Source organism: Suricata suricatta, chromosome 16 (assembly GCF_006229205.1).
Source record: "Suricata suricatta isolate VVHF042 chromosome 16, meerkat_22Aug2017_6uvM2_HiC, whole genome shotgun sequence".
Lineage (NCBI taxonomy): Eukaryota > Metazoa > Chordata > Mammalia > Carnivora > Herpestidae > Suricata > Suricata suricatta.
The window spans coordinates 169,823-197,051 of NC_043715.1; the positions used below are offsets into that span (position 1 = coordinate 169,823).

General features: G+C 53.2%; 1 protein-coding gene across 3 annotated transcripts; it reads right to left on the reverse strand.

The window, feature by feature from the left end:
- On the reverse strand, positions 1 to 26,439 carry TCF25 (transcription factor 25). 3 transcript variants are annotated; one of them, XM_029926551.1, is made up of 20 exons: positions 26,111 to 26,200; positions 22,276 to 22,335; positions 21,283 to 21,424; positions 16,769 to 16,933; positions 15,733 to 15,807; positions 14,983 to 15,101; positions 14,365 to 14,430; positions 10,984 to 11,066; positions 9,863 to 9,993; positions 9,329 to 9,428; positions 8,515 to 8,608; positions 7,344 to 7,436; positions 7,147 to 7,252; positions 5,919 to 6,078; positions 4,333 to 4,420; positions 3,229 to 3,387; positions 2,985 to 3,075; positions 2,486 to 2,565; positions 578 to 650; positions 1 to 309 (listed from the first exon to the last, which is right to left on the reverse strand). In XM_029926551.1, the coding sequence occupies exons 3-20, from the start codon at positions 21,292 to 21,294 to the stop codon at positions 151 to 153; spliced, it is 1,854 nt and encodes a 617-aa protein (XP_029782411.1). In that variant the 5' UTR covers positions 21,295 to 21,424; positions 22,276 to 22,335; positions 26,111 to 26,200; the 3' UTR covers positions 1 to 150. The 3 variants fall into 3 exon arrangements, with proteins under 3 accessions (XP_029782411.1, XP_029782412.1, XP_029782410.1); XM_029926552.1 differs by lacking the exon at positions 22,276 to 22,335 and having other exon boundaries at positions 26,111 to 26,195; XM_029926550.1 differs by lacking the exons at positions 21,283 to 21,424; positions 22,276 to 22,335 and having other exon boundaries at positions 26,111 to 26,439.
- Positions 26,440 to 27,229: the final 790 nt, after the last annotated feature.

Sequence of the window (27,229 nt, forward strand, 5' to 3'; positions counted from 1 at the left end):
CACAGCGTAACCCATTCACATTTATAGGAGACACAGAGGAGGCAGGCGGAGAGCACATCAGCATTTCTACTCCAAGGACCTGGCCTACTCCGACCAGAACAGCAATCAGGAACATACTTGTACAGCGCTGGGCGCGGCATCTACGCGGGCTCAGTCCCACTCCCCGTCCCCCTCAGGGCTGTCCTCACGGGCCACCTCTGCGTCGTGGACGTGGAAGTTGGCCATCATGTCTCGCACAGCCAGCATCAGCCTATTCAAGCCTTGGTTGTGGTTCAGACCCCCAGCCCCTCCATCGTCCAGCCTCTCCCCCTGCGGCAAGGAGACACATCTGAGCAGGGGCTGTCCTAGGCCCTGGGGCCCAGTGCTCCCAACCCAGCTCGCCCAGGACCCTGCCGAGAAGAGGAAGCTCCCAGACCCAAACATGCGTGTCCAGCGAGACCAGGCCCCAGCGTGGGGTCGGGAGCCATGTCTAATGGAGGGGCTGAGGCCGCAGGTACGGCCTCAGGTGGACATGTCCCAGCCTCCCGAGCAGGCTGGCCGCTGGCTCCAGCAAGGCCCCACACACGCGCTCACGTACCTCCATGCTGTAATTGGGCAGCAAGGACCGGAAGAAGAGGGCAATTGTGTTTCCGTGGCTGACAGGACTCAGCCTAAAAGAGGAGGAAGGAAGGTCAGAAAGCAAAGCTGTACACCCTGCCCGAGGGTGGGGGGTGGGGGTGGGGGCAGGAAGGCAGCCCGAGGCCCAGCTGGGACACAGGATTGGACCACTAAGACTCCTGCTCAGCTCTGGGTGGGAGGTGGGCCCGCAGAGGTACCAGTGAGGACAGCGGAGGCCTCACAGGGAACGGCGTCCAGAGGCGGTGGACCCCTCAGGACCTGGCTGGGGGAGCTGGGCAGACAGGAGGGTCACCTGCCGTGGCACAGGTGGCCTCCTTCTGAGGAAGGCCGTGCAGGCGTGCGGAGTGCCGGCTGCACAAAGGCGCACATCAAGAGAAGACTCTAAGGGCACCGGCCGATTCAGTCAGCAGAGCATGCGGCTCAGTTGTGGGGTCGTGATTTGAGCCCCATGTTGGGTGTCGAGATGACTTAGAAGATTCGACGGTGTGCTGGAGAGCGCCCCCCCCCCCGGGAAGATGTGGTGCTGCAGCCGAGCTCCACTGGACTTTTGAGGACGGACAGGCTTGGCTGGGCAGAGCCCTGTGGCCACTCCTGAGGGCTACAGTGTCCAGCAAGTCTGCTTTCTTTCTGAACCTTCCAATGTTAAAAGTTTCTAACTATCATCTTAATCTATTTAAAAATTTAACTGGGAACTACTTCCCTAGCAGCATGTAGTCTAACTTTTATAATACAATTCAGTTAAGAAAAAGTCCTTCAGGGACACATGGGGGGCTCAGTTGGTTAAGCGTCCGACTTCAGCTGAGGTCATGATCTCACGAGCTGGTGAATTTGAGCCCTGCATTGGGCTCTGTGCTGACAGCTCGGAGCCTGTTTGGGATTCTCCCTCTCTGCCCCTCCCATGCTCGTAACCTTTATCAAGATAACATGTGCCCCTAGCTGAAGGTATCTTTTTGTGCCCAAAACAAAATCCTGCTTAGAACAGGGGCACTTGGGTGGCTCAAGTCATGATTTCACGGGTTTGTGGGTTCGAGCCCCACGTCGGGCTCTGTGCTGACAGCTTGGAGCTTGGAGCCTGCTTCAGATTCTTTCTCCTTCTCTGCTCCTCTCCCACCTGCTCTCTGTCTCCTTCTCTCTCAAAAATAAACATTAAAAAAAGTTTTTTTAAAAAAAGGGCCTTCAGCCTACATAATGTGCTCTCTACTGAGATCTGGAAACCACACACTCCCGAAATGGGCAAATCTGTCCATGACTTCCGGACCTACGATACTGTGCTCAAGGTTCTTGCTAAGTCACTCACTCAGCTTTAAAGGCTAGAAGAGAGAAAAAAGCAGCTTGTCCCTGATTGAAGGCTAAACAAATCCGCCATGCCCTCACGGCAGCTCTCCTGGCTTGGCTGCATGGGTCTTTTCCGTGCTTGGAATGTGCCCTGTGCCGTGCTCCTCGCACAGGGCCTCTGCACAGCTGACTCAGTGCACCAGCTACATTCCCTCTTCCTTTACTTGGCGAAGGTCCCTTATTTCTTCACACACCAATGGCCAGTTTCCTCTGAGAGTCACGTGCACCAGCACTTCCTCACTGCAGCTCTGACTCCACGTTTACTTCTAGATTCCATAATTAACACGTCGCCCCACCCCCTGTAGAAGGCAGAGGGTGTGCCTCCTCTTGCTTCCCACTGGTCACCTCCACCGCCTGCTCCAGAACCTGACAGAAAAATGCTCCTACTGTAGACAAAGAACACGGCTGACAAAAGCTGACCTGTGACCCCAAATCACACTGTCCTCTGACGGCCTGTGCCTGCAGGGGGCAGGGAGCCCTGAAGCGCTAACCTCAGAGCTGTACAAGCAACGGAGCAAAGCGGGAGAGGTACCTCTCTGGTCTGACGTAGGAGTAGATGGTGTCCAAAGGAGGTAGGGGGTCAAAGCCCATCACAGACTGCGTGGTCACGTCCTTCAGAGGGGGAAACAGAACTGCCGTGAGGCCTGCCCGCCCCACCCCACCCCTGCAGACTTTCAGCCAATTTCTGCCGAGACTGGGCTCTTGGCCAGGAGTCTGTCAGTCAGACAGAAGCGGCCCCTGGCTTCGAGGCTCTGCATGCTGTCCGTACCAAGCCCCTGGGGGAAGGGGTGGGGACACTCGCTCTGACACCTGTGGGCAACAGTGTGCGTGTGTAGGGAAGGGACAGAGTCGCACAGTCACTTGTGTTGGGATCTCTCACTTTAGTGCTACAGGACTCAGGCCCCAGGGCCCCGAATGCCTGGGCCACTGCCCTGGGCCCGGTGAGGTCACAGCCAGCCAGAAGCCCGGCCCCAGCTCCCCAAACCCCAGCCGTGGGGGAGGGCCCTGCCCGTGACAAAGCCCTCCCTTACCGGGGGGAGGGCGGCAACGGCTTCCTTCACCTCAGACAGGACTACGTGGCGGTGGATATTTCTGGGCGCACGCTGGTAGAGGACCTTCCGCCTAGGGCCCGGGGGAGAAGGGGCAGCAGGTGGAAACGAGCCCGCACTGGCCCTGCTGCCACGCCCGCGACAGCGGCCCCAAGCAGATGGGCTTCATCCTCACGAGGACTGGTGAGGCCGTGTGCTGCCCCGGCACCCCGGCACCCCGGCCCACCTGCTCTCACAGGCGCCCACCGCAGGGTCCCCGGACTCCACCACCTGCAGAACCTCGTGGACGTTCTCCTCCAGCCAGCTCATGGTGGCCGGCTCCTTCCAGAGGAAGTGCGATCTCCCGAGGTACAGGCTCACCAGCTGGCTCAGGGCGGGGGGCTGGCTGCGGGAGGGCGGAGCCTGTGAGCACGAGGACCCGCTGGCACCCGTGAGGGGGGGGGGTTTGGTACAGGGCCTGTCCGGCAGCCTGGGGTGAGAAGAGGCTGCCCGGAGGGGCTCCTGACCCGGGGCACGTGATCACCCAGAGGAGGGGCCGAGGACCCACACAAGCATTTACTTCTAGACAGGGTTACGTATTTCTTAGGACGCACAAGCTCTTTGGGGCGCCTGGGGGGCTCAGTCGGTTGAATGTCCAACTTCAGCTCAGGTTATGATCTCACAGTAGATTTGAGCCCCATGTCGGGCTCTGTACGAATAGCTCAGAGCCTAGAGCCTGCTTCAGATTCCCTCTCTCTCTCTCTCTCTCTCTCTCAAAAATAAATAAGTGAATATTTAAAAAATTAAAAAGTATGAGTTCTTTAATAGAAACAGAAAAACAAAAAGAACACGTGTGTCTGTGCGTGAGATACCAGAAGAACCGCTGTCGCTACAAACAGGGGCTGAGGGAGGGTGAGTCCCACAATGCATGATTTCCTTTGATGTTGTTGTTTTAAGGAGAAATTTGGAAAACGTGGTATGTGCCTGTGTAGATGCGTGACCCATGCTAACAAGTGGAGTGATACTACCCCATCCAGCAGAGGCAAGCACAGGGGGCCCTGTGCCCTGCTCACCCCCCCATCAGGAAGGCCTGTGCTCTAGGCCGCAGGGCGCTCACACGCTGGCCAGCCATGTGCCTGACCCTCGAGGCGACGGCCCACCTGGACCCGGGACCCAGCCCTCCCCGGGGGAACAGCCCGGCCGCCCAGGTCTCGAGCAGAGAGCACCTGCCAGGCCCCTCCCAGTGACAGGAGAGAGCAGCAGACAGCCAGACTCTCGAGGTCTGTCCCCAGGACGCCCCCAGGACTCACACACAGGTGGACACTGTCCTCCCAGGGCCCATAGACTTTACCTTATCTCCGCGTCTGGGCCAAAAAAGCTGTGAGTGGCGACAGTGGCGTCTGGCCGCACGCTGCAGTACTCCAGCAGAGGCAGGAGGGCTATGGAGGAAGCAGGGCCCCCACGGGCAGGCTGACACCAGGGTGAGGCCAGTCTACCCACACCAGCCCCCCAGGGCCTCTGCCACCCTGGACGGGGTCGTGTGCCCTGCTGCCTCGCAGTGGCCCGGTCCGCATCCCAGGGGCCACACCGATGCCCCACAGGCACACGCATGGGGTGCTGTAACCACTGACATCGGATGCTGCATCCGCAGGCTGGTGGGGGGCCCAGCTTGTGGGGTTCAGGCCTCGGGCAGAACCTGTCTCTCCCCCTGAGCACCTGTGGTTCCCCACACAGCCATGTCACCTGGGGAACCCTGGCTTCCGAGTGACTTCGCAGGCGGCTCACACTCCCAAGCCCACACAAACGGCCAGGGCTCACGAAGGGCGCCTCGTACCTTCTCGCACCTAACTCGCACCTTGACGGGGGAGGGTCGCTCCTCCATCAGCCTGGCCAGGCAGCCCCGTGTGAGCACGGATGGAGTGGGGCAGGGCCTGGGCACACAGGCAGAGCTTGAGAACACTGACCGGTGGGAGCTCTGAGTAACATGGGCGTCAGGCCTGCCCTGGCCACTTCCTCAGGCCTTGACCATGCTTGCTTTATTTAGACCTCCTGCTGTGTTCTCCCCAGCACCTAGCACCGCCCGACAGGCTCTCCCTGCCCTAGGATGTGAGCCCCAGAAGTGGACCCTGGTCACCTCCTCTCCTGGCCTAGGACACAGCTGGCTCACTGAAGTGAGGTATTCCCCTTGAGGGCCTGAGCTGCTCCTGCCGCCAGGGGCTATGGGGACAGCGTACCTAAGTCCCCAAGACAAGGCCCCCTGTGAAATTGCATGTGGTCAGAGGACTGCACCCCACCAGGACCCTGACCGGGAGGCAGGCCCTTCTCTGATCTCCCGTCACCAAGGAGATCGGCCCACAGTGCTCTGTCATCACACAGACACCGGCCCGCTACCCCAGCATGTCGGAGGCTCTCCGTGCAACCCCAGGACAACCCTGTCTCCGAGTTACTCAACCAAGTGAAAGATGGCATTTGAGGATAAATCATAAGCCCTAGTGGGCTGACTGGGCCCCTCCAATGGTTCTGCTAACATCCAGCAGCTCACTTCTCTCTCTAGAAAGCACTACATCATGGCGCCTGGATGGTTCAGTCGGTCAAGTGTCCAACTTCAGCTCAGGTCATGATCTCATGGCTTGTGGGTTTGAGCCGGTGTCAGGCTCTGTGCTGACAGCTCGACGCCTGGAGCTGCTTTGGATTCTGTGTCTCCCTTTCTCTCTGCCCCTCCCCTGCCCGTGCTCTGTCTCTCTGTCTCTCTCTTAAAAATAAACTGAAAAAAAAAAAAAAAAGAAAATACCACATCTTCAAAAAATAAGTTTTTCTCAAACAGTCATATCAAAAACTTATCCTGAAGCCCCAAGACACTTGAACACCAGTCAGAACTACGCCTTGTCCAGAGGCCGTGCTGAAGACCCGCCCTCCTCTGGAGCGCACCGCACCCACCTCCAGGGAACATGATCAGTGCCTGTCGGATCAGGAGAGAGGCCTGCTCCCTCGCAGAGCTGAGCTCCTGCTCGGGGAGGTCTGCTTGCTGACTCAGCAGAAAATAGGCCAATGGCACAGAGAAGGCAAAGTTTGGGAGCTGAGACAGATTTCGATGAGCCTGAAAGGGGTGGAGAAACAAAGTCTGGAGTTTGAATAGGGCAAACACAAAAGATGCAAGACTCACAGCTGCTCCGAAGGCTGAGATCTTTCCACTTGGCATAAACAGTAACTTCTTGTTACATCTGGGGGCTTTCTCGGGGCAGAAGACAAGTAAAAGGCCCCAGAGGGCAGAAAACTGACTGGCAGGGACTAGAGGAAGGGCCTGGGGGAGGTGGAGTCAGGCCAGGTCACAGACAGAGGCCCACCCTCCTGATGGGCTCGGCTTTGGAAGCAGCCAGCCTGTGCTCCGTCAGGTGCAGAACTGGGTGAGTGTGTCCTTCCTCCTGCCAGGACCCGATTGAGTCTGCTGACGGGGCTGAGCACTCGCCTTGCCTCCCTCTACACGTGTAGGTCACAGGCAACACACGATGGGCCATGTTTTCTCCACTAACATGGGACCGTGGCCTCCACATGCATTCTTCTGCAGCCCTGTTGTGGGGAGTGGGGTACTCTGGGAGCTTCTGTAAGCTAGATCCCCAAAGGTGGGACTCCTTGGCCAACTAGCCAAGTGACAGAATTCAAAATGACTTGTGTAGTGATTTTTCAATCACACATGAACACGTGGTGAGAAAAGGGTCAAGGTCAGAGACTAAGAAGGTAAGTTGCCAATTCCCCACCCACGGCTCCCACCCCACTAAAGGTGGTCAGGTTCACACCTGCCCAAGACAGCACAGCTCAACGGACACACTCCTTCTCTAGCAGCCAAGTTAAAAAGAAAACAGGTGAAATTCATGTTTACTAATGTTATATTTAATCCAAATACCTAAAATGGCATCGCTTCAATATGTAATCTCTATAAAGGTCACTAATGAGAGTCTGCCTTTTTCTCGTGCCCAGTCTCAGCCTTGAGGTCCGGCTGGGGGCAGAGCCCGTCTGCACGGGAAAACAGGTGGTAATGGAGACAAAAAGGGAGGGGTACGTGGGGTGTGTCCAGACCTTCCACAGCTTCGCAGCCGGTCTGGGGTGCACACACCCCGGACGGGGAGAGGTGCCGGGGGACCGGCCCCGCATCACGGCGCACACCTACCTCCCACTCCTGGAAGAGGCGGATCAGGTAGTCGTGGTTGCGCGCACGCAAGGCCAGGTGGTCAATGAGCAGCAGCATGCACAGAGGGTCCTCGTCCGGCTCCAGGCTTCCGGGAGGGAGACAAAGTGCAGAGTGGGCCGCTGCCACCGTCCCCGGCCGAGGCCCTGAGCACGCGGGCGCCAGCGGCAGGCACCTACCTCAGGATGAGCTTGCAGAACTCCAGCGCCGTGCGGGGGCAGCCACGCTTCTCCAGGAAGCTCATCTGCTTGTAGAGGGCCAGGTAGAAGCTCCTAGACCCAAGACAGTTCCTGTGAGTCAGAGCGTCGGCAGCCGCGGAGCCGTGCCTGGCACCGATGCCGTCCTCTGCTCCCCGGCTGCGCAGGCCATTTCCGGTGTGGCCTGCGCATGCTCACAAGTGCTCCTGTGTCTGCAGAAAAGGTGACGCTCTGCTGTGAACCACAGCAGTTCACAGTTACGTGTCCACGTGGAGAAAAACCAGCTTAGCTGGTACTTGGAACCAACTTGATTTGTTTACTGTTGATCACTTCAGAGAACAGACTCAACGTCTCCTGCTGTAATTACCACCTGATTTACCCTCAAACGGCAAGCGTTGCTAGGCCACTGCTGCCGGGCGCATCCAGTTTCGGGACTTGAATCATCCTGGTAGACTGTTATTTGTATCAATAACCCTCGCCCTGCTAGGGCCTGTGGATGTTAGTAGCTCGTAACCTGCCTCTGAGAACTAAGAATTTAACTGGAGAGATAAGACTAACACAAACCAGACAATCTGTGCAATCGGGGTCACTGTGCCCAGGCCGGCTGCCAAGGTGCGCACAGCGTCCAGTGCTGGAGACGGTCACAGACACTGGAGGCCGCGAGCAGGCGAGGAGGGCACGGGGATGACAGAGGCCTCCACTGCTGAGGGCTGGTGCCAGAGTGGGGCTTTGCGAGAAGAGACTGTCACCCAATCATGACCACTTAGCACAGGGAACAGGATCCAGCTGCCTTCGAGCAGCTGACTGACTTAGGACTTGGAAAAAATGGCCGCCCACAAAGCATTCCAGAGTCTTCTGGCCTCATGCTGCACAGATCCTTTCATCCAAATGTACAAGGAAAGCACAATTACAGACCCCAATGTAGCGAAGTAGCTTATCAGACTCACTTCTAACGGGGACAAAAGTAACCCCAGGCTGGCCCAGTCCATCTGGCCACGGACCCAGCCATCTTGCACTCAAGCTGTATACAGCGAGAGGCCCTGGTGCGAGCTAGCGGGCGGGACTCCTCGGGGACAGCCCTCCCCCTGCTCCCACCGCACCTCACACGGCAGCTGCGACACACCCCGACACACCTATTCTCTGTGAAACCCACCTGTTCTCAGGTCTGCGGTAATCCAGCCGGCAGGTCCCACTGGTGAGACTGAACAGGGGGTGGAAGGCACACTCCATGCTGTACAGCGCTCTCTCTGCAGGCACGCAGACACCGGGGCAGGGGTCACGGCCACCGCGCAGCAGCTGCAGCCCCGTCCCCTGCAGCTCACCAAGAAAGCTCTCAAAGGAAAGCCATATAGTGAGGACGGTGGAAAGTGCCGTGGTGCAGCCGTGGCCTCCCCGCATGTGCTTCAGCCAGAGGCATGACTCTTGGGCCCCTGCGTTCTGTGCATGCACATGTCCACAGCAGCTCGTTCACATGACCCAGGGAGTAGAAACAACCCAGCGGCCCCCAGGTGCTGGCTCACACACAAAGCGTGGCCTATCCACACCAGGGAGTGCCGCTTAGCGGTACGAGACGTTATGGTAAACCAAAGAAGCCAGGGGGACACGGATCAAAAGACTCCACTCACAGGAAATGTCCAAAACAGGCAAACGCACAGAAACAGGAAGCGGACCTGGGTTGCCAGGGGCCAGGGGTGAGGTGGCATCAGGTGACGGGCAGGGTTCTTTCAGAGGTCACATAAATGATCCAGACTCGGTGGGGACCAAGCGGTACAACCCTGGCATAATCTACACACCAGGGCCTCGTACACTTTCAACGGCAGCATTATGCGGTCTATGAACTGGGTCTCGAGAAAGCCACCGGTTAAGAGCTACCTGCGTCACTGTGGACAACAAGACCTATGCCCCCGGGCGAAGGCGCGCACGAGCTCGGAGGCAGAGCAGGGCAGCGTGCCCACACGCCCTCTCACCTACGAGGTCCCGGGCCATCTCCTGGTCCTCCTGAAAGCGGCAGGCGTCGCTGAGCTGCAGGAGCGAGTCAACGTGGTACGGGCTGGTCTGGAGCAGAACCTGCAAGGGAAGAGGAGGCTGACGGGGCTGCAGGGGCACGGTGCCAGCCTCAGGCAGGCTTTTCTTGCAGGCATGTAAACCTCGTGAAAATTTTACCAGGGATGACATCCATAATACCCTCACCTCAAAGCAAGCTCATCACCAATGCTAAGCCGGGTCACGGACCGGGCCTGCGGTGGGAACCAGCACCTCTGTGCCCTGGGACCTCTGCCTTTGCCCACTGTATGCCCCCCACAAACAGCCCTTGGAGGATAAGGCACATCCTCAGAAACACCTTGCCCTGGTCCTCAGCACCCATGATTTGGGCATATACTGGAGAGGACAAGACACTTCTGGGCTGAGTGACGGCAGGCGGGGACGCAGGCCCGGGGCAGGCTGGGGAGCAGCGGAGGGGGTGTGAGCTGGGCGAGGGCCCCTCCCGGGGATGCACGCACCACGATGTTGTTGGGCTCCATGGACTCCACGGCGGCCAGGAACTTGTGCTGCGTCTGCTGGTACTCCTCACTGTGTTCAAACGCAAAGAAGGAGAGGCCATTCCTGGACTCCAGCAGCCGCATCGACAGGCCTGGGGGGAGCGCAGCGTCAGGCCCCCGTGCTGCTCCCGCAGAGGAGTTCTGCGCGCACGCGCCATGCGTCCCTGTCACGGTGTTCGCGCTCCCAGGATGCCTGGGGTTGACCACCCGTGGCTTGGTCCACACCGGCACCACTGGCTAGCTTTTCCTATGAAGATGTCATGTCGATCACAAATGTCCCAGGACAACAAAGATGAGGACACACACAGTGCCTACCACGTGGCACCTGGCTGGGCCAAAGCACTGGTCAAAGTCCAGATTCAGGCGGGCATGGGGGACTGTGCAGGGGCTGCAGCCAGGCCTCTGGAGCCTGGATCTGGACACCCCACGAGGGGACGGCCTTTCTTCTTGCACCACATGTGGGTGAAGGCCCAGTTTCTTCTGAGGAACCACTTACCTTCACAGAATAGGTGAGTGATTCCGGGCCCCCCTCGACTCAGACCCTCCTAACACCCCCGCCACAGAGCCAGGAGCCTCTGTCTGCTTAAAGTGGAGCAGGGGGTTCTGCTAGCAAAGCACACAGAGATCACACAGAGCCCCACAGACACAGGACTGCTCCTGTCACGTCCTCCAGTCACAGTGGGTGTCCCTGCCCCGCCCTCTGTCTTGCCCAACCAGGCCCCATGACCCAAGGGCTCTCGGATGCCCCTCCTTGGCATCATGAAGCCAAGCACAACACACACGAAGCCTTTCTGCACCGTGGCTATTTCTCTGTAAATTATGCACACCTACTAGACGGCAACAAAATAGAAAATACCACACTTGAAAAATGAACTTGATGGCTTCCTATGGTACAGTATTCATAGGAAAAAAGAAAAAGACAGACAAAGGCTACATGAAAATGTACTTGAGGAGACACGCGGCTGCTGTGGGGGGCGGTGGGGGCGTCCTCCACCCCCCGGCACGAGGCCAGGGCGCTCGCTCGCTTGCACCCTCGCACACTGGCTCTGCTCAGAGGCCCCGCGGCCCCGCGCTGCCCTCACCTGGTTTGGTGTACCGCGGCCAGCTGCTCTTGGGGGTCGTCAACCACGTACACTTGGGGTACACACGCTGCCGCTGCCTCGGCCTGGGGAGAAGGGGTGCAGGCACAGCTTGACCCTCACTGCCTGACCTCCGAGGGACCTCGGAAGTGAAACCACGGGGAAGGGAAGGGCACGGACAGGACACAACGCAAACAGCACGAACCGAACATGATCAGTGCCAAACAAAACGTATGCTGTGATCTAAATAACCGAACAACCAGAGGAAGACAGAAAAACTGACAATTTTTAGTCTAACAAAATGGCAGGAAAGAAAGGTAAAAAAGAAACAAAAGTTGAAAACCAGAGATAAAGATGAGGAAAGTAACCCAGTGAGGCCCCGTGTGGACACAAGCGAGCAGGCTTCCCAGGGACCAGGCTGGACAAAGGCACCGCTGGCCGAGCACAGAGGACAGAGGGCAGACGTCTGTCCTGAGGTGGGTCCTCTCCTCCCCCTCAAGAGGGCAGCAATGCAGCAACGGGTTTTGAAAAGGGAACCGTGGTAACCACGAAAAGAACCGGACGGGGGAGGGAGGTCCACTGACATCAACATGCTCCTGGGTGAGAACGGGCCGGGAGCACAAGGCGGCAGCAGGGGAGGGAGGCCCGGTGCCCTGAGACGTGGCGCACAGACTGCCGGCTCCCCTCGGCCCAGCGCCCCTGTCTCACTGGGAACAGGTGTCTGCGGCAGTCCAGACGGCCCCCCACGGCCGTGGCTGCACAGAGGGGTTTCTGCTCCATCACTGAGGCTTTCTTTCTGAAGGTGAGTAACGGGTGTGTGGACCTGTGTGTGATGCTGTATGTCTTCGTGATGATGTGAACCATTTCATGAAGAAAATAAAGACGAGGGGCTCAGTCGGTTGAGCGTTCGACTCCGGCTCAGGTCATGATCTTACAGTTAGTGGGTTCAGGCCCCACGTCGGGCTCTGTGCTGACAGCTCAGAGCCTGGAGCCTGCTTTCGATTCTGTGTGTTCCTCTCTCTCTGCCCCTCCCCTACTCATGATCTGTCTCTCTCTGTCTCTCTCTCAAAAATAAATAAATGTTAAAAAAAAAAAAAAAAAAAGAAAAGAAAAGAAAGATGAGTAAGAATCTGGCCTGCATTAGGAATAGGATAAAAAAGCATGTTTCTTCTCCCAGCAAGAAGGCAAAACTGCTGGAGGAAAAACATGGAGCCTCAAAAGTGTAGTCACAATTTGAAGGAACACTCAAATGACTACCTCTAAAATTTTGAGTGTCTAGCCCTGAAACTTTAGCCATGTTTATTTTTGCTTCTCATGCAGCAGCAAAACCAACATGAAGTTTAGAATCTGGGATACATTTACTCTTCGTCAATCTAACACTTCTTAGGGGTCGGTGGCCGGTGGCAGATGCAGTGAGAAATGCTCTCACTTTCTGTCCACAGACTTTCCGCAGAAGCCATGGGTGTTCAGTTCTTCAGACGCTGCAGCACCGAGTCCCGTTCTGACCGGCAGCTTGGTTGGGTGTAAAACGGGGAATTAACTGGATATGCAGAACGGCCTGGTGTCTGGTGTGCAGGGACAGCCCAGCCCTGCAGCGAGCTGTCCCTACAGGAAAGAGAGGAGGCACAGAGGCAGGGGGAGGCGCTGGGGGGCAGACACCAGCGGAGCGGTAGGGCGCAACTATGCCAGATGCGTCTGGCCCAGGGGCTCTCCGAGAAAGAGCCGTGCACTGGCCGGCTGTGCGTTCTGAGACTGCGCGCAGGCGACAGGGGACGCGGGGGACGAGGGAACTGAGGCTCCTCAGGGAAGCCTTCGGTGGGACTTGACTTTTAAAGAAACCAATATCCTAAGAAGCATAACAATACTATAAAATCAATAAATATAGTCACACGAACTGTTACAGGCAGAGGAACAAGAGCAGGTAGAAGTGGAGAGAAAATGCAAAGGCACACTGAGCACAGGCCAACAAGCAGAGCTGAGCTGGTGAGAGGCCCTGTGTTCAGACCAAGAGAACATTTAATCTATAATGATATAAATAAATATAGTACAGAGCCTGACACTGGGCTAGAACTCCCGAACCGTGAAATCATGACCGGAGCTGAAATCAAGAGGTAGATACTTAACCAACTGAGCCCCCCCCCCCCAAGAGGAACATTTTTAAGTGAAAATGTTTCTCATCAATATTCCCCAAGAAGACATAAAGTCAGAAACCCTCGTGTCCTGAATAACTTAACACCAAAGATAAAACCGGAAACCATTAGCAAATAAAAAGAAAAGTCCTCCATCTATATATTATGACAGAAACTAACACCCCTAACTCTGCTATTGGTCAGAGGAGGAAGAAACACTGAGGCGGTGGGTGGGCAGCAGAGAGATGTGGAGCGAACAACACACAGGATGCCCATTCCCGTGCACCTGCAGTGGCTAGGGCCACACCAACGCAGGAAGAGCGCAGCCAGCACACAAGCTGGCACCTGTCCCCCCTGCACCCGTCCTCCCCCCACACCTGTCACCTCCCCCGGACCTGTCCTCCCCCCACACCTGTCCCCCCCGCACCTGTCCTCCCCCCGCACCTGTCCTCCCCCATACCTGTTCCCCCCGCACCTGTCCCCCCCACACCTGTCCCCTCCTGCACCTGTCCTCCAGGGCGAGTGCATTCCCCTCATGCACAGGGGTGTGGGAAATGGTGCCTGGAATCCTACCATGCAGAGCGAGGTGGTGCGAGATACCAGCAGAGCCCTGTGGTTCTGGGCGACGAGGAGTGTGTGCAGCACGCTGTCCTGACTGGTTATCTTTGGGGGGGGGGCTCACAGGAGACAATTCTGAATAGCCTCCATTTTTTCTTTTATAAAGACTATTTAATTCTACATTTAGAAAAAACATGGACAGTACTTGAAAAGACACAGTCTGTGCTGGTGTGACAGCTGCCGGAGCGTCGGGAAAGCGGAACACCCACCCCTCCCGCAGGAAGGCCGGCAAGCGGAGCCTCATGGTCCGAGCGTTTCTCGCTGCGTCTACCACACGGCATCAACCACTCAGAACTATTAAATGAACGACCATCAAACGTATCCCAGAATCTAATTGTGTTGGTTCTGCTTGCTGACTGAGAAACAAAAATGAAGTTGGCCAAGATTTCTGGGCTAGAAGCTCAAAATTTTAGGACTTCCAGAATCCTTGCAAAATGGTGACTCACAGGGTAGCGAAGGCAGTATGAGGGATGGAGCCTGATGGCCATCGGGAAGGTCAAACACCAACTTCTTTCTGATCCCCTTCACATCCCTCAGAAGCAGAAGTCCTTAGGGTTTCCTTCTGTGAGACCCTAAGTCTAACCGGCCTGGGGAGCACCCCTCCCTTCCTGCAGAGCACGGCCGGTGGTGATCTTACCTCTGTTCCCCCAGCACGGCTCGAGCACCAAAATACCTTTTCAGTTCTGTGTCTGGATTCAAGTGTCTAGAGAATTGAAAATGTTACAAACGAAAATGAATTGAGTTCTACAACGATCCCGGGAATCCGGAGAGGTCACATTAAACCCAGCAGAGAGAACCGGCGTGGGGACACCTGGCTTCTTAAAGCGCGCGGACCGAAGCAGAGGCAGCAGTACCCGGGGCCAAACCCGAGCAGCCTCAGCCCTGCAGCTAGATGAAGGCGTGCTCACCGACTCAGGAAAAGAGCCGGCTTTTTTAGCACTGGCAACAAAGTCTTTAGTAGGGACAGGCTTTTCATAGGCATTTACACAGACGAGAGAGGAGTAACTTATCCTACGATGACATTTTACTTCAACACCTTTTGAGAAGAAACCCCTCCCAGATATAAGCTAAGTGACGGGTCCTTGAGAGCAAAGGACTTTCCCCTTCTCTCTCTCTCCTTGCTCCTACCGCCTAAATGTTTAGCAAAACACCTACATCACTTTTAAATAAAGATAGTAAGCTTTCCTCTTTTTTTTCCGTACCGCTTCCCCTCTGCCCAGAGCCTCTGTCTCAGCCAGGAGGGAGAGGGCGGTACCTGTGCTCCACATACAGGACGTGCCTCTTGGCGCTCAGGGGGGGCGGGCCGGGGCGGCTTGAGCCGCTGCCGTCCTCAATCCTCTCCAAGATGCGGTCGATGTCTTCCAGCCCGTTTTCCTAAAAGCCCCAGAACAACATGTGAATCACCACACTCACTTTATTTTAAATGTAATATCAAATAATAAAATGATTTTTACGAAGAATAAGCATCATGTTGTGTCTACTTCCTGGAAGACAGTATAATCCAAACGCTGTGCACTGCACATATATTTAGAGAAAAGAAGAAATGCTTCATTAGAGGAAGCTCAGAACTGGCGGGTCACAGAACCAGAAGGCTTCTTGAAATGACGAAGTCAAGCCCACACGGCTCACCTGCTGGATGTGCCCTCCTGCCTCTTCGGGACACAGAATCGGGGGGTGAGGACTGCAGGCAATAATGAAAACATTTTCTGACAACAGACTGGACCTGGAGGCTTACACCTCAAAAGTCAATTAGTCCAGCGGCACCAGAGACAGGTCAGGGCACATGGGCAGCGGGCTGAGAAAGGCTGTGTCGCCTAAAGAACATCAAGTCACATGCTTGCCCGAAAATGGAACATGGAGGTCTGACCCCTAAGGAGCAAAGTGAACAAACACGAGCAAAATTTGTAAGTGACCTTCCCTAACCTCTGAGTTAGATTCCTAACGGAAAGGGATCGAAATATCAGATGAAAATGCATTGCCCTGAGAAATAGCCAGATGCACATACCAAAATTTCTCCTGTAGTGTTTTTCTTATTCTTCTGTTTCTTTTTCTTCTTTCGGAGTTTCCCACTTATAGTTGACTAAAAAAAGAAGCACGTTTTAGTCAATGGAACGAGACAATGAAATCTTAAACCCTGATAAATAAAGGAGCAAGCTGCAGAGGGACATGGGAACGGGAGTGCAGGCGTGGCGCTCCCTCTCTCCCGCCCTGAATGTCCTATGAACTCACCTACTTCTCCAACAACACAGACCTCCCACCAGCCTGCAACTCTGCTCCTGCCTCCAGGTTTCTCCTTCTTGACGGAACTCACAGCTTCCCAGGACCTCGAGAGGCTCACGGGGCGTGGGGCATCCACCCACCTGCCCTCTGCTTTCATCTTTCACTTCGACATCCAGTCTCCCTGCCACGCTCAGCCGCCCTGGAGACCGAGGTCCCGCACTGTGCTCCCCCACATCCTCAGGTGCCTCTGCCCGAATCTCTCACGTCCCCTCACTTGGCCACCTCCTTCGCCAGTGTGAAGCGCCCCACCACCCCAAGCTCAGTAGGGTGCCCCTCTCTACACCACAAGTCCAGTCCCTCCGGCTGCACTTGTCATCCGTATCTGTCGTTCTCTCAACCAGAGGCCCCAGGAAAGCAGACTTGTCCCCAGAACCCGGTGGGCTCACAATAAGCACTGACTGAGATCCTTAAGGGCACTCTCCTGTGCCGTGGTGTACAAGGGCCACACCCCAACACTAACCTGACCTACACACTTCTTCAAGGCAGGTCCACCCAGGGTCCTGACCACCTGATCCAGCTCCACACAGTCACAAAACACACACCCTGGGGAAGGAGGAGCAGACCTTCCCAGAGGGGGGAGGCCACTCCTGTGTCGAGAAAACTCGTCTAGGGAACCGTGTGTGTGCCTCCTTGATGCCCACAACTAGTCTTGAAGATTTCATGCCAATCTTATCAGGGCTCCCGAGGAAATGTGGGGGCAACTGGGGCTCAGAGAATGACAGCAGCGGGAGGACGTGGCTGGCCCCTCGGCGCCCCCACACCTGCTCTGGGGGCGCTGCCGCGTCAGCCACGTCTCCAGCTTTCTTGGTGTCTGCGCCTCCGCTCTGGGACCGCCTCCTGTCCCCTGACACCACAGTGTCTGTAAGCAGACGGTCGGCTCTCTCCCCATTCACGACTGGTCCCTCCTCAAGGTCCTCAATGTTTATCTGGAAAAACAGATGGAGAAGACAGCGTGTTACAGGTGTCCTGGTCACAGATTAAATGGTGACACTAAACTGTAAGAGACGGAGAGCAGGACAGGGCTGGGCGGGGCTGGGCAGGCTGAGAGGCATGTTCAGGGTCACCCTGAGGCCCTAGTGGGAGGAAACGTAGGTCTGTGTGCCTAGCAGAGCTGTACTGCTCACTGTTTGCACGAGCTCTGGTTCAGGGTTACTTAGCCAATGGATTAGTTCTTTCCTCCTACTGGGGACTCTAGGTGGCTGTCTACAGTAGCAGACAGGACAAGCACTTGGGGGAAGAAACAGGACCTAAGGACGGACCTACCTAGAGGCTCTTCCCTCACAGTACAAGTAACACACGACAATAACTCACGTGACAGAACCTTGCACAGCAGCACAAAGGAACCAACGGTACCTGCACACTAAACACTAAACACGCTCACATCCCGGGTGTGATGGGGGCAGGGGTAGGTATGAGTTATGGAGAAGTTCTGGCCCTTCAGCCAGTCAATGAATAAACAAATAAAAGAGGTCAACAGGAGTAATAACAACTATGCTTCATAAGCCAGAAGGGATGGACCCAATCTAGGACACTGAGGTCCAAAAATAAAACTATGTTCAATTTAGAACCTCTGAAAAATATAAAGCTTAAGATATAAAAATAATTATCTATTTTTTCAAATTTATTTACTTAGAAAACACGAGCAGGGGAGGGGCAGAGAGAGAGGAAGAGAGAGCACCCCAAGCAGGCTCGGCACTGTCGGCACAGAGCCTGATGTGGGGCTGGATCCCACGAACTGTGTGATCAGAACCTGAGCTGAAACAAGAGTTGGACGCTCAACCAACTGAACCAGCCAGACGCCTCCAAAATCACACCCATTTTAACCCGCACAGCCCTGAGATAACTTTTTGTTACACTTGAGATCATACTGCACCTGGCGACTTTTCACTGATTGTTCTCTTTTGGCCTATTGTCTCAGCCGGGAGAGTATCAAAGAAAAGTATGTGTGAACAAATTTTTGTGTTCTTTGATTTTGCTTTCTTTACAAACAGAGATTTCCACGTGGCAAGGATACAACTCAGGAGTATATTATGCTAATCTGTCCACAAATCCAAACAGGACTCAAAAATGCTGGAATTCTACCAAAATAGCTCCTGTCCAGCATCGCCAATACTGTGGGGGTTCCTATGTACACACCTTCTTCTGAGCGGCAGCATCATGAAGCCAGGGGCCCAGGTGTGGTCTGGTTGGTTGAGATTTTGGAGCTAAGGAAGAAAACTAGAATGTGGCCTCCTGGGACATTTCCTCTAAACAAAGCAGGGTGCACTGGGGAACTGACACCTACACTTTCTCCAGTATTCAACAGAACGGTGCCCCAGTGCCTCCAGGGAATCTGGGTGCTGGTTTACTTTTATTAAGTCACATCCACTTTCTTAAAGAGTGTACACGCACACGCAAGAGCAGGGCAGGGGCAGAGGGAGAAGAGGAGGGAGAGTCTTAAGCAGCTCCACATGCAGCACGGAGCCCAGCACGGGGCTAGTCCTCACTACTCTGAGGTCATGACCTGAGCCGAAATCAAGACTTTGATGCTGGGGCACCTGGGTGGTTCAGACACGTAAGCATCTGACTTCGGCTCAGGTCATGATCTCACAGTTTCTGGGTTCAAGCCCCGCGCTGGGCTCTGTGCTCACAGCTTGCTCAGAGCCTGGAGCCTGCTTCGGATTCTGTGTCTCCTCTCTCTGCCCCTTTCCTGCTCATGCTGTCTCTCAAAAATAAATGTTAAAAAAAATTTTTTTTTAAGTTTGATGCTTAACGGACTGAGCCACCCAGGTGTCCCAAGAATTTTTTATTTGAAAGTAATCTCTACACCCAGCATGGGGCTCAAACTCACAACCCCAAGATCAAAAGTCACATGCTCCACTGACTGACCCAGTGAGGCACCCCATTAAGATATTACTTTTTGAGCCACTTTTGGAAACTTGAGGTGTTTGGAGACATTCAAATTCATAAGCTCTATGCCAAGCTAAACTTCACCTGAAATGCTGTGGGTCTGCGCACACGTGTGCAAACCTCTGACGACCCGCTCCTTTGCTTGGAAGAGAGCCGCAGACTGCGCACCCCCCCCCCCCCCCCCCCCCCCCCCCCCCCCCCCCCCCCCCCCCCCCCCCCCCCCCCCCCCCCCCCCCCCGCCAAGCTCTCCGCAGGCACCAGCGGTCAGAGCCTCCACCCGCCCTCCTGAGCTGGAGCGGATTTGGTGTCCAAACGCTGGCGCTCTTCGAGAGCTTTGGTTCAGTACACGTATGTTCTCTGCTACCCCACAGGGATAAGCCTTGATCAATATTTCAATAAACACTGGGTGGGAGTTTAATCTTTGGGGGGTGGGGGAACTGGAGGATCATTTACATATCTTGAAATGGACGTATGGTAGGAGTTTCGGCAATTGCAGAGGTGTGTAACCCACACTCCTACCAAAATATAAAATGCTCCCATTACCCCAGAAGTATATGCCTCATACAATCCCCAACAAATATTTCCTGCTGACTCCAGCTAATAGTGCTAAGATTTTTTCCCACCATCGATGGCTTGTTTCCACCTCAGAACTTGGTGCAGAAAGGCCCGGAGCATGTCTTCTTTGTGTCTAGCTCCATTCACAGCGCAATGTTCTGAGTCTCATTCTGTCGGTGCCCGTATTATCGGTCACCAGGACTCCTTCGTGTGGCTATGCTACGTTAGCTCATCCATGAGAAGAGGGAGTCATTGGAGCAGCTTCCCATCTGCTGCTGTTTTGATGGAAGACACTGTGTGAGCATTTATGCAGAAGCCTTTGGGTAAGTAGATAGAGGTTGGAATCCCTGGGTTACAAGAACACAAGATTTACGGGGACCTGCCAGACCGATTTCCAAAGCGGCTGTACGGCTTGATGTTCCTCCCAGAGCGTTCCGCGTGCTCCGCATCCTCACCATTTGGCAGCATCGGTACTTCTAATTTTGGCCACTCTAGTGAGTGGCATCATATTAAAATTTTAATTTACATTTACTTTTTGTGACTAATCATGTTGAGTATTCTTTCATGTGAGTATTGGCCAGTCCTTTGTGAAGTGCCTGTTCAAATCTTCCGCACTTGAAAAATTGGCCAGTCTTATTACTGCCTTAAAAAAAAATGTTTTTTTAATGTTTCTTTTTGAGAGAGAGAGAGAGAGAGAAAGAGAGAGAGACCGGGGCGGGGGGCAAGGAGGACAGAGAGAGGAGACACAGAGTCCGAAGCGGGCTCCAGGCTCTGGGTTGTCAGCATAGAGCTGAGCTGAGGTTGGATGCTTCACCAACCGAGCCGCCCAGGAGCCTCGACTCCTGCTTTCTACGAGCTGCTCACACAGGCTCTGGACACAAGTCCTGGTCATATATGTCTTGTGGTCTTCTTCTCCCCTTCTGTAGCTTGACTATTCATTTTTGTTTGGTTATTTATTTATTTTGAGAGAGAGAGAGGGAGGAAGAAAGAGAGAGAACAAGCATGTACACGCAGGGGAGGAACAGAGACAGATGGAGAGAGAAAATCCCATGGAGGATCCCCATTGTCAGCACAGACCCTGACAAGGGGCTCAAACTCATGACCTGAGCCAAAACCAAGAGGACGCCTAACTGACTGGACCACCCAGGCGCCCCTTGCCTATTCATTTTTTACACTACATCTTTTGATGGGCAGAAAAGTGTGAAGTTTTGATGAAGTCCACCTTCTCAATTGTTTCTCGTGATTGTTCAGCACTTGCTGCATCCAGTGTAAGAAATCTTGGCTTCCGCTAAAGTCACAAAGATATTCTACAACACTTTCTTCTGAAAGTGCTATAGTTTTAGTGTGTAGATCCAAGGTCCATCCTGAGTATGTCTGCGTGTGTGAGGAGAAAATACAGACTGAAGTTCATTTTTCTCCATACAGCTAGTTATCAGACCATCATTTGTTACAGACATTTAACTGTCCCCATGGAATTGCTTTTGAAAAAAACTCAAGTGACTGTGTGAGCACAAATCCATTTCTGAATTCTGGACTCCGCAGTGCTGATCTGTTTCGTCTGTGTTCATGCCAGCACTAGTCTGTGTGCTTTGTGTGTTCAGTACTTGCTCTGAGTTTATAATAAGCATCTTTTATGCAATCTTGTGTCACTCCATACACAACACAAGACCCTCAGAGCAGCAAGCTTACATTTCCTCCCCTTCTCAGTACTATTGCTGCCACATATTCTACTTTTATGTATTATAAATCAAACAATACACTATTGTTTTTGCTTTAAAGAACCAATTATATTTTAAAGAAATTTAAAAACTAGGAAACATCACATATTTACCCTATTTAACATTTGTAGCGTTTCTTACGCCTTCACATACATCTACATTTCCATCTGGCATCATTTTTCTTCAGAATGAAGTATTTCCTTTAACATTTCTTTAGTAGGCCTCTGGCAATGGATTTTCTCAGCTTTTGTCTACCTGCAAATAAATAAATCTTAATTTCATATTCCTTTTTCTTAATTTCATTTTTTTAAAGTTTATTTTTGAGAGAGAAAGAGTGTGAGCGTGTAAACATGAGCAAGGGAAGGGTAGAAACAAAGGGAGAGAGAGAGTCCCAAGCAGGCTCCACTCTACCAGCCCAAACGAAGCCCAGCACAGGGCTTGATTCCACGAACTGTGAGATCAGGACCTGAGCCAAAATCAAGAGTTGGATGTACGTTTACCCAACTGAGCCACCCAGGCACCCCTCATGTTCATTTCTGAAAAATATTTCACTGGGGAGCGAGGGGGTGCCTGGGTGGTCAAGCATCTGACTTCAGCTCAGGTCATGATCTTGCAGTTGGTGCGTAAGTTCAAGCCCCGCATTGGGCTCTATGCTAACAGCTCAGGGCCTGGAACCTGCTTCAGATTCTGTCTCCCTCTGCCTAACCCCCAATCACACCCCCCCCTTCTTTTCCTCTCTCTCAAAAAGTAAATAAATATTAAAGAAAGGTTTTTTTTTTTTTAAAGAAAAGTATTTCACTGGGGATAGAATGCCAGGTTACATTTTTTCTTTTAGCACTTTAAAAATGCTGCTCCACTGTCTTCTGGCTGGCTCTGTAGCTAAGAAGTTGGTAATACTTCTTTTTTTTTTTAATGTTTTTAAAACACCTCTACACCCAACAGTGAGCATGAACTTACAACCACGAGATCAAGCGTCTGTGCCTGCTGGATGTCCATAAGTTAATGAGTATTCTTATCGTTATTTCTCTGTAGAGAATATGTGTTTTCTCCAAATATTTTATGATTTTTCTTTACCACTGGTTTTCAGCAATTTGATCATGATTTACCTTGTGGTTTTCTTTATGTTTATACTGCTCAGGATTCCTTGAAAAGCCTTATCCATTTGTCTGTAAGTAGAAATTAGGAGACATCTGGAAACACTGCAGACTTTTCCAACTATTCAAATAATCTCACAATTGGAACACGATTCATAATTCTGTCCTCACTCACAGAAGCATTAATGGATACTAACTTTGCTAAACATAATCTTACAGACGTGAGAACAAACAAAATAATGTGACATGATTTTACCCTGAAGAATCTTAGAAAACTATGGTAATACTCAACCGGATGTGCCCTTGACCAATGAGAAAAAGCTACTGGAGCTCTAGAACCCTCTGTTTGTGCTTTTGTGAAGGTGAATCCAAGATTTTCATGCTGGCGGCCATGAAAACAAAGGACCAAAACCCACCGGATGTCAAAGACGACACGCATGCAGACACCAGTCAGAGGCCACGAGCAATCTCAAGGCCTCATCCCAGCCACACCACGGCCGCCCAATCACTGACACTTATTTTGGAAGAAGTTTGTTTTCTTATTTAATTTTATAATTTAGAGGGGAGCCTGGGTGGCTCAGTCGGTTAGCCGTCCGACTTCGGCTCAGGTCATGACGTCACGGTCCATGAGTTTGAGCCTCGAGTCGGGCTCTGTGCTGACGGCTCAGAGCTTGGAGTCTGCTTTGGATTCGGTGTCTCCTTCTCTCCCTACTCCTCCCCTGTTCATTCTCTGGCTCTCTCTCCTTCAAAAATTAAATAAACTTTAAAAAATTAATAATTTTTTTTGTAATTCAGGTACTTATTTCAGGGAATGACCATTATATTGTACATAAAAACACAGACATACACACATACAGTTGACCCTTTAACAACACAGGTTTGAAAAGTACAGGTCCACGAATATGCAGAATTTTAAAAAAAAGAGAGAGAGAGAGATGATTTCTCATCTAAAGCCAAAAAATTCACCCAAGGGCTAGTTGTGAGGATAAATCCATAAACTAACAAAGGAGACTGTCTTCTGCTCAGCCTCCGTTTCTCCAGGAGAGTGCTGCTGCCCCCAGAAAGGGTTGTAAGTAAACCACATTGGGTCACATTCCTACTCCACGTGGTTTGCAATTTCATTTAATATCTACATTTACAGAACCTGACTGCATGCCCAGTATGGACTAAAGGCTAAACATACTACTTCATTCATCACTCATGAAAACCCCATAAAGTAAGTGACATCATCCCCAAGAAATAGGGAAACTGAAGCCTCCGTTAGGTATCTTGCCCGTGTTCTCACAGCTAAGAAGAGGTGGGGCTGGGATTCAAACCTAAGTCCTTCTGACTCTAAAGCCAGCATGTGGACCTTCTGGCTGGAGACAGTGCCTGCCGGTCCTCTTAGAGGAAATGCTAACTCATGCAGTAAATCTTCTGCACAGCTGGGTGCCAGACACAGGGTGTGGGGACACATTAGGGAACACCAAAGCCTCTGTTCCCACAAAACTTCTACTTCAGCAGGGAGCAGGGAAAGAAAGTAACGCCAAGTAGAAAGAACTGACCGAGAATTTGCACAGTGTGTTCTATGATAATTGCCAGGGAAAACTGAGCAAGAACAGAAGAAGGGGAGTGGGAATGTGCGAGGAAGTCCGCTTTTAGAGCAGGTAGAAGGGTAGGCAAGATTGAGAAGATGTCACCTGAGCAAATCCTGAGGAAGGAGAAGTGAGCCCCGTGACACCTGAATACCAGGTGTTAAAGGCAGAGGAGACAGCAAAGGGGATCCATGAGTACGGACAGAGCGGAGCGAGCAAGACTCCAAAGAAATGAGGTGGAGAGCTCATGGGGTAAACTAGGCCAGCATGGCGGGGGGGAGGCTGAGGGCAGAAAGAGCAGTTAACAGTTGGACACAGTGGGTTTGAGATGTCGGTGAAAGGTCTAAGAGGGGACAGATGATGAGTTGGATGTATGAATCCCAAGACCAGGACAGAGAGCGGAGCTGGTGATACCTACATCAGAAAGTGGAAGGGGACACACAAACAGCAGAGTCCTGAACAGATACAGACCCGGAGTCCCTCGGACACAATTTCAGGGGGAGGTGCACATCAGAATTCTGTTCCTCCATTCACACATGTAAGCACCTGTCGGTTTTTTCATTTCTCCCAAACACCCTGCCCCCCTATCCATTGACCCTCCTTTCTTCTTCAGCAGGAACATTAACTTTGCTTCAGAGACGAATACCATGACATGGTTAAGGGTACAAATTTTAGGTCAGAAAGCCTGGGTTTACTCTCCAAGTGTCACTTAATATGTCATCTGCACAAGAGGGATGACAGGATCTCCTTCCCAGACTATGTGAATCAGATGAACAGCAGCAGTGCCTGGAATGTGTATGTCCTCCCAATAGTGGCCCTTGGTGTTAGGGAATAAGTCTGGGGAATATGGGAAAGAGAAACCAGAAGCAGACAAAACGTCTGTGGAAATGTCTGACCTCAGCACAAATTGATTTCAGCCCTTGAACACGTGAGATGAGAAAGAAGACTTCGGTATTTTGAGAGAAGTCAGGAAAATGACTGGCGAATTTAAGGACACGTGATGTGATGGAAATACTGGGGAGACAAAACTGGCCCTCCTTCCAACTGTGGGGGCTGGGAGATGAACACACGAAGGTTAATACTACTTTTATTTTTGTACATACTTGAAAATTTTTATAATAAAAATGCCAAAAAGAAAAAGAAATGAGAAGAAACAGGGTAGAGGGGAAGGAGTTACTTTTGGTCTCAGAATCGGAACAAGTGGAGAGAGACTGTGGAGAATCTGAGGAAAGGACTTGGTCCCACCTCCACCAGAGACTTCTGGGTGAGGCTGTCTCTCACCTTAAGAGGGAAGGTCAGGGGGCGCCTGGGTGGCTCAGTAGGTTTAGGAGCCAACTTTGGCTCAGGTCATGATCTCACAGTTCGAGGGTTGGAGCCCCGCGTCAGGCTCTGTGCTGACAGCTCAGAGTCTGGAGCCTGTCTTCAGATTCTGTGTCTCCCTCTCTCTCTGACCGTCCCCTGCTCGCATTCTGTATCTCTCTCTCTCAAAAATAAACATTAAAAAAAATTTTTTTTTAAACAGGGAAGGTCAATTATCTCTAAACCAAACCCCGAGACTGGCAGCCCATCTTATGAAGAGTTTCTAACTTGCCAACTTTACATAAAGAGCAATCACAAGACCAAGAAAAGAGATAAGAGAGAGATGATAAAGGGTCACTGTTTTCTCCATGATCTTCAGACCTACTGCTGTTTGTTCAATCACTCGGACACACCGCGGAGAGGATATAACGTGAGCAAAACTGCCACGTTACCCGCCCGCACAAGGCAAGTAAGAATAAGGAGATGCGCACACAGGGAAAAAGTACAGACTGAGGCCAGCTAAAGAAACCCTGGTGGGCGTTTACTCCTTCAATTCACATCTACAGTGTTATTTCTGTGTCAGACACTTGCTGTGGGGAACCCAGCAATGAGCAAAGCACCAAGTCCTGGGTTGTGAGAAGTAAACAAGAAAGTCAGCAAAGTCCCCGCAACACCTTAGCTCGACCCTGAAATAAGGCGAAAAGCGCCAACCCGGAGAAGTGGGGCCCCGCCCACTGTGCTGCGGGCCCGCCCTTAGACGTAACGACCACGCCCACCCAAGACACCCAGATCCTAATTGCCACGCCTAAGCCCAACGTCGCCCCGCCCACCGCATCGCCTGCTCCACCCACTCGCCTTTGGCCCCCGCCCCCACAGCAGCCCAGACCCTGTGTCGTCCCGCCCCGTGACATCACGACCCACCCTGCACACCACTCCCTCCCATCACCCCCACCCCAGGCAACCCCGCTTCTCACCAGCTCGAACCGATTGTTGATGCAGACGCCTTCCTTCCCTGCGCCCCTGGGGCGCCGGCCGCCTGTATCCCGCTTTGGGCCTTCTTCTTCCGCATCATCGTCATCATGGAGGGCAAACTGCAGGGCACCGGGCCCGAGGGGCTCCTGGCCGCGCTGTTCCCCCCTCAGCCTCCGGAGGGCCCGGCGCGACATAGGACCCAACGGCCGCTGACGTCTGGAGACCAGGAGAAGGAAGAGCAGAAAGGAAAACGGCTGGCGCGCCTGCGCATTTACGGCGCGCTGGCGCTAGCCTAAGCGTCGCTTCTGCGTGCTGCGGTTCTCCGGAACTTCCTCTCCGTCAACAGTGGCATCTAAAAAAGTGCGGGCGCGTCTTGGCGAGTTCTCGCGCGAATTGGGTGCTTTCGCGCGAGTTGGGCCCTCCCTGTGCCAGTCCTCTGGCCTCCCAGGTGCTGTGTATCTCCGGGTGTTCCGGAGACGTGCCCGGCACAGCTGTCAGGCTGGACGGGAGGCACACGGGTTCCGAGCCACCTGCTCCCGGGGACCCAGACCCTGCTCTCTGATGGCGGGCTGGCTGGGCGGGAGGAACCCGCAGGTGGGGCTAAGTGAGGAGGGTGCGCGCAGGGGGACGTATTGCCGCGTAGTATTCCAGCTGTGGCCATGTACAGGTGACAGCTGGGCGACCTGAAGAGCCCTAGTGCCCGCTGTGCACGTGTGACTTCTCTTAGTCTGCCTCCGCAGCTGCAGGTGGGACATTTTCCTCCTTATTAAAAGTAAGCATTCCAAAGCGAGGAGCTTCCCAAAGCTGCGGATTTCTGGACATCCTCTTTCTCGGGACAGACTGAAACCGAATCTTAGGGGCGGTCCTGGGAGTTTGCTTTTTGTTGTCGTTAATGCGTCCCAGGTAATTCTCCTGTTTACGTGTGGGAATCGGTGGTTTAAGGTGGAGTCTCGCCACCTTTGCAGTGTTTCATAACTTCCTGGGGAGACTTTTGCAATAAAGATCAAGGACGTGCTCCTGGAAATTCCGAAATGGCGTCAGGCATTGATTTTTTTTTTTTAAGTTTTTAATGTTTATTTTTGAGAGAGAGAGACAGAGCACGAGCAGGGGAGGGGCCATGA

Coding starts and splice junctions, on each gene's coding strand:
- TCF25 (XM_029926550.1), bottom strand. CDS start 26,302: ATGTCGCGCCGGGCCCTCCGGAGGCTGAGGGGGGAACAGCGCGGCCAG. Junction 16,934..26,110: donor TCAACAATCGGTTCGAGCTG/GTGAGAAGCGGG, acceptor CTGTTTTTCCAG/ATAAACATTGAGGACCTTGA. Junction 14,431..14,982: donor GTCCTGTATGTGGAGCACAG/GTACCGCCCTCT, acceptor TCAATTCTCTAG/ACACTTGAATCCAGACACAG.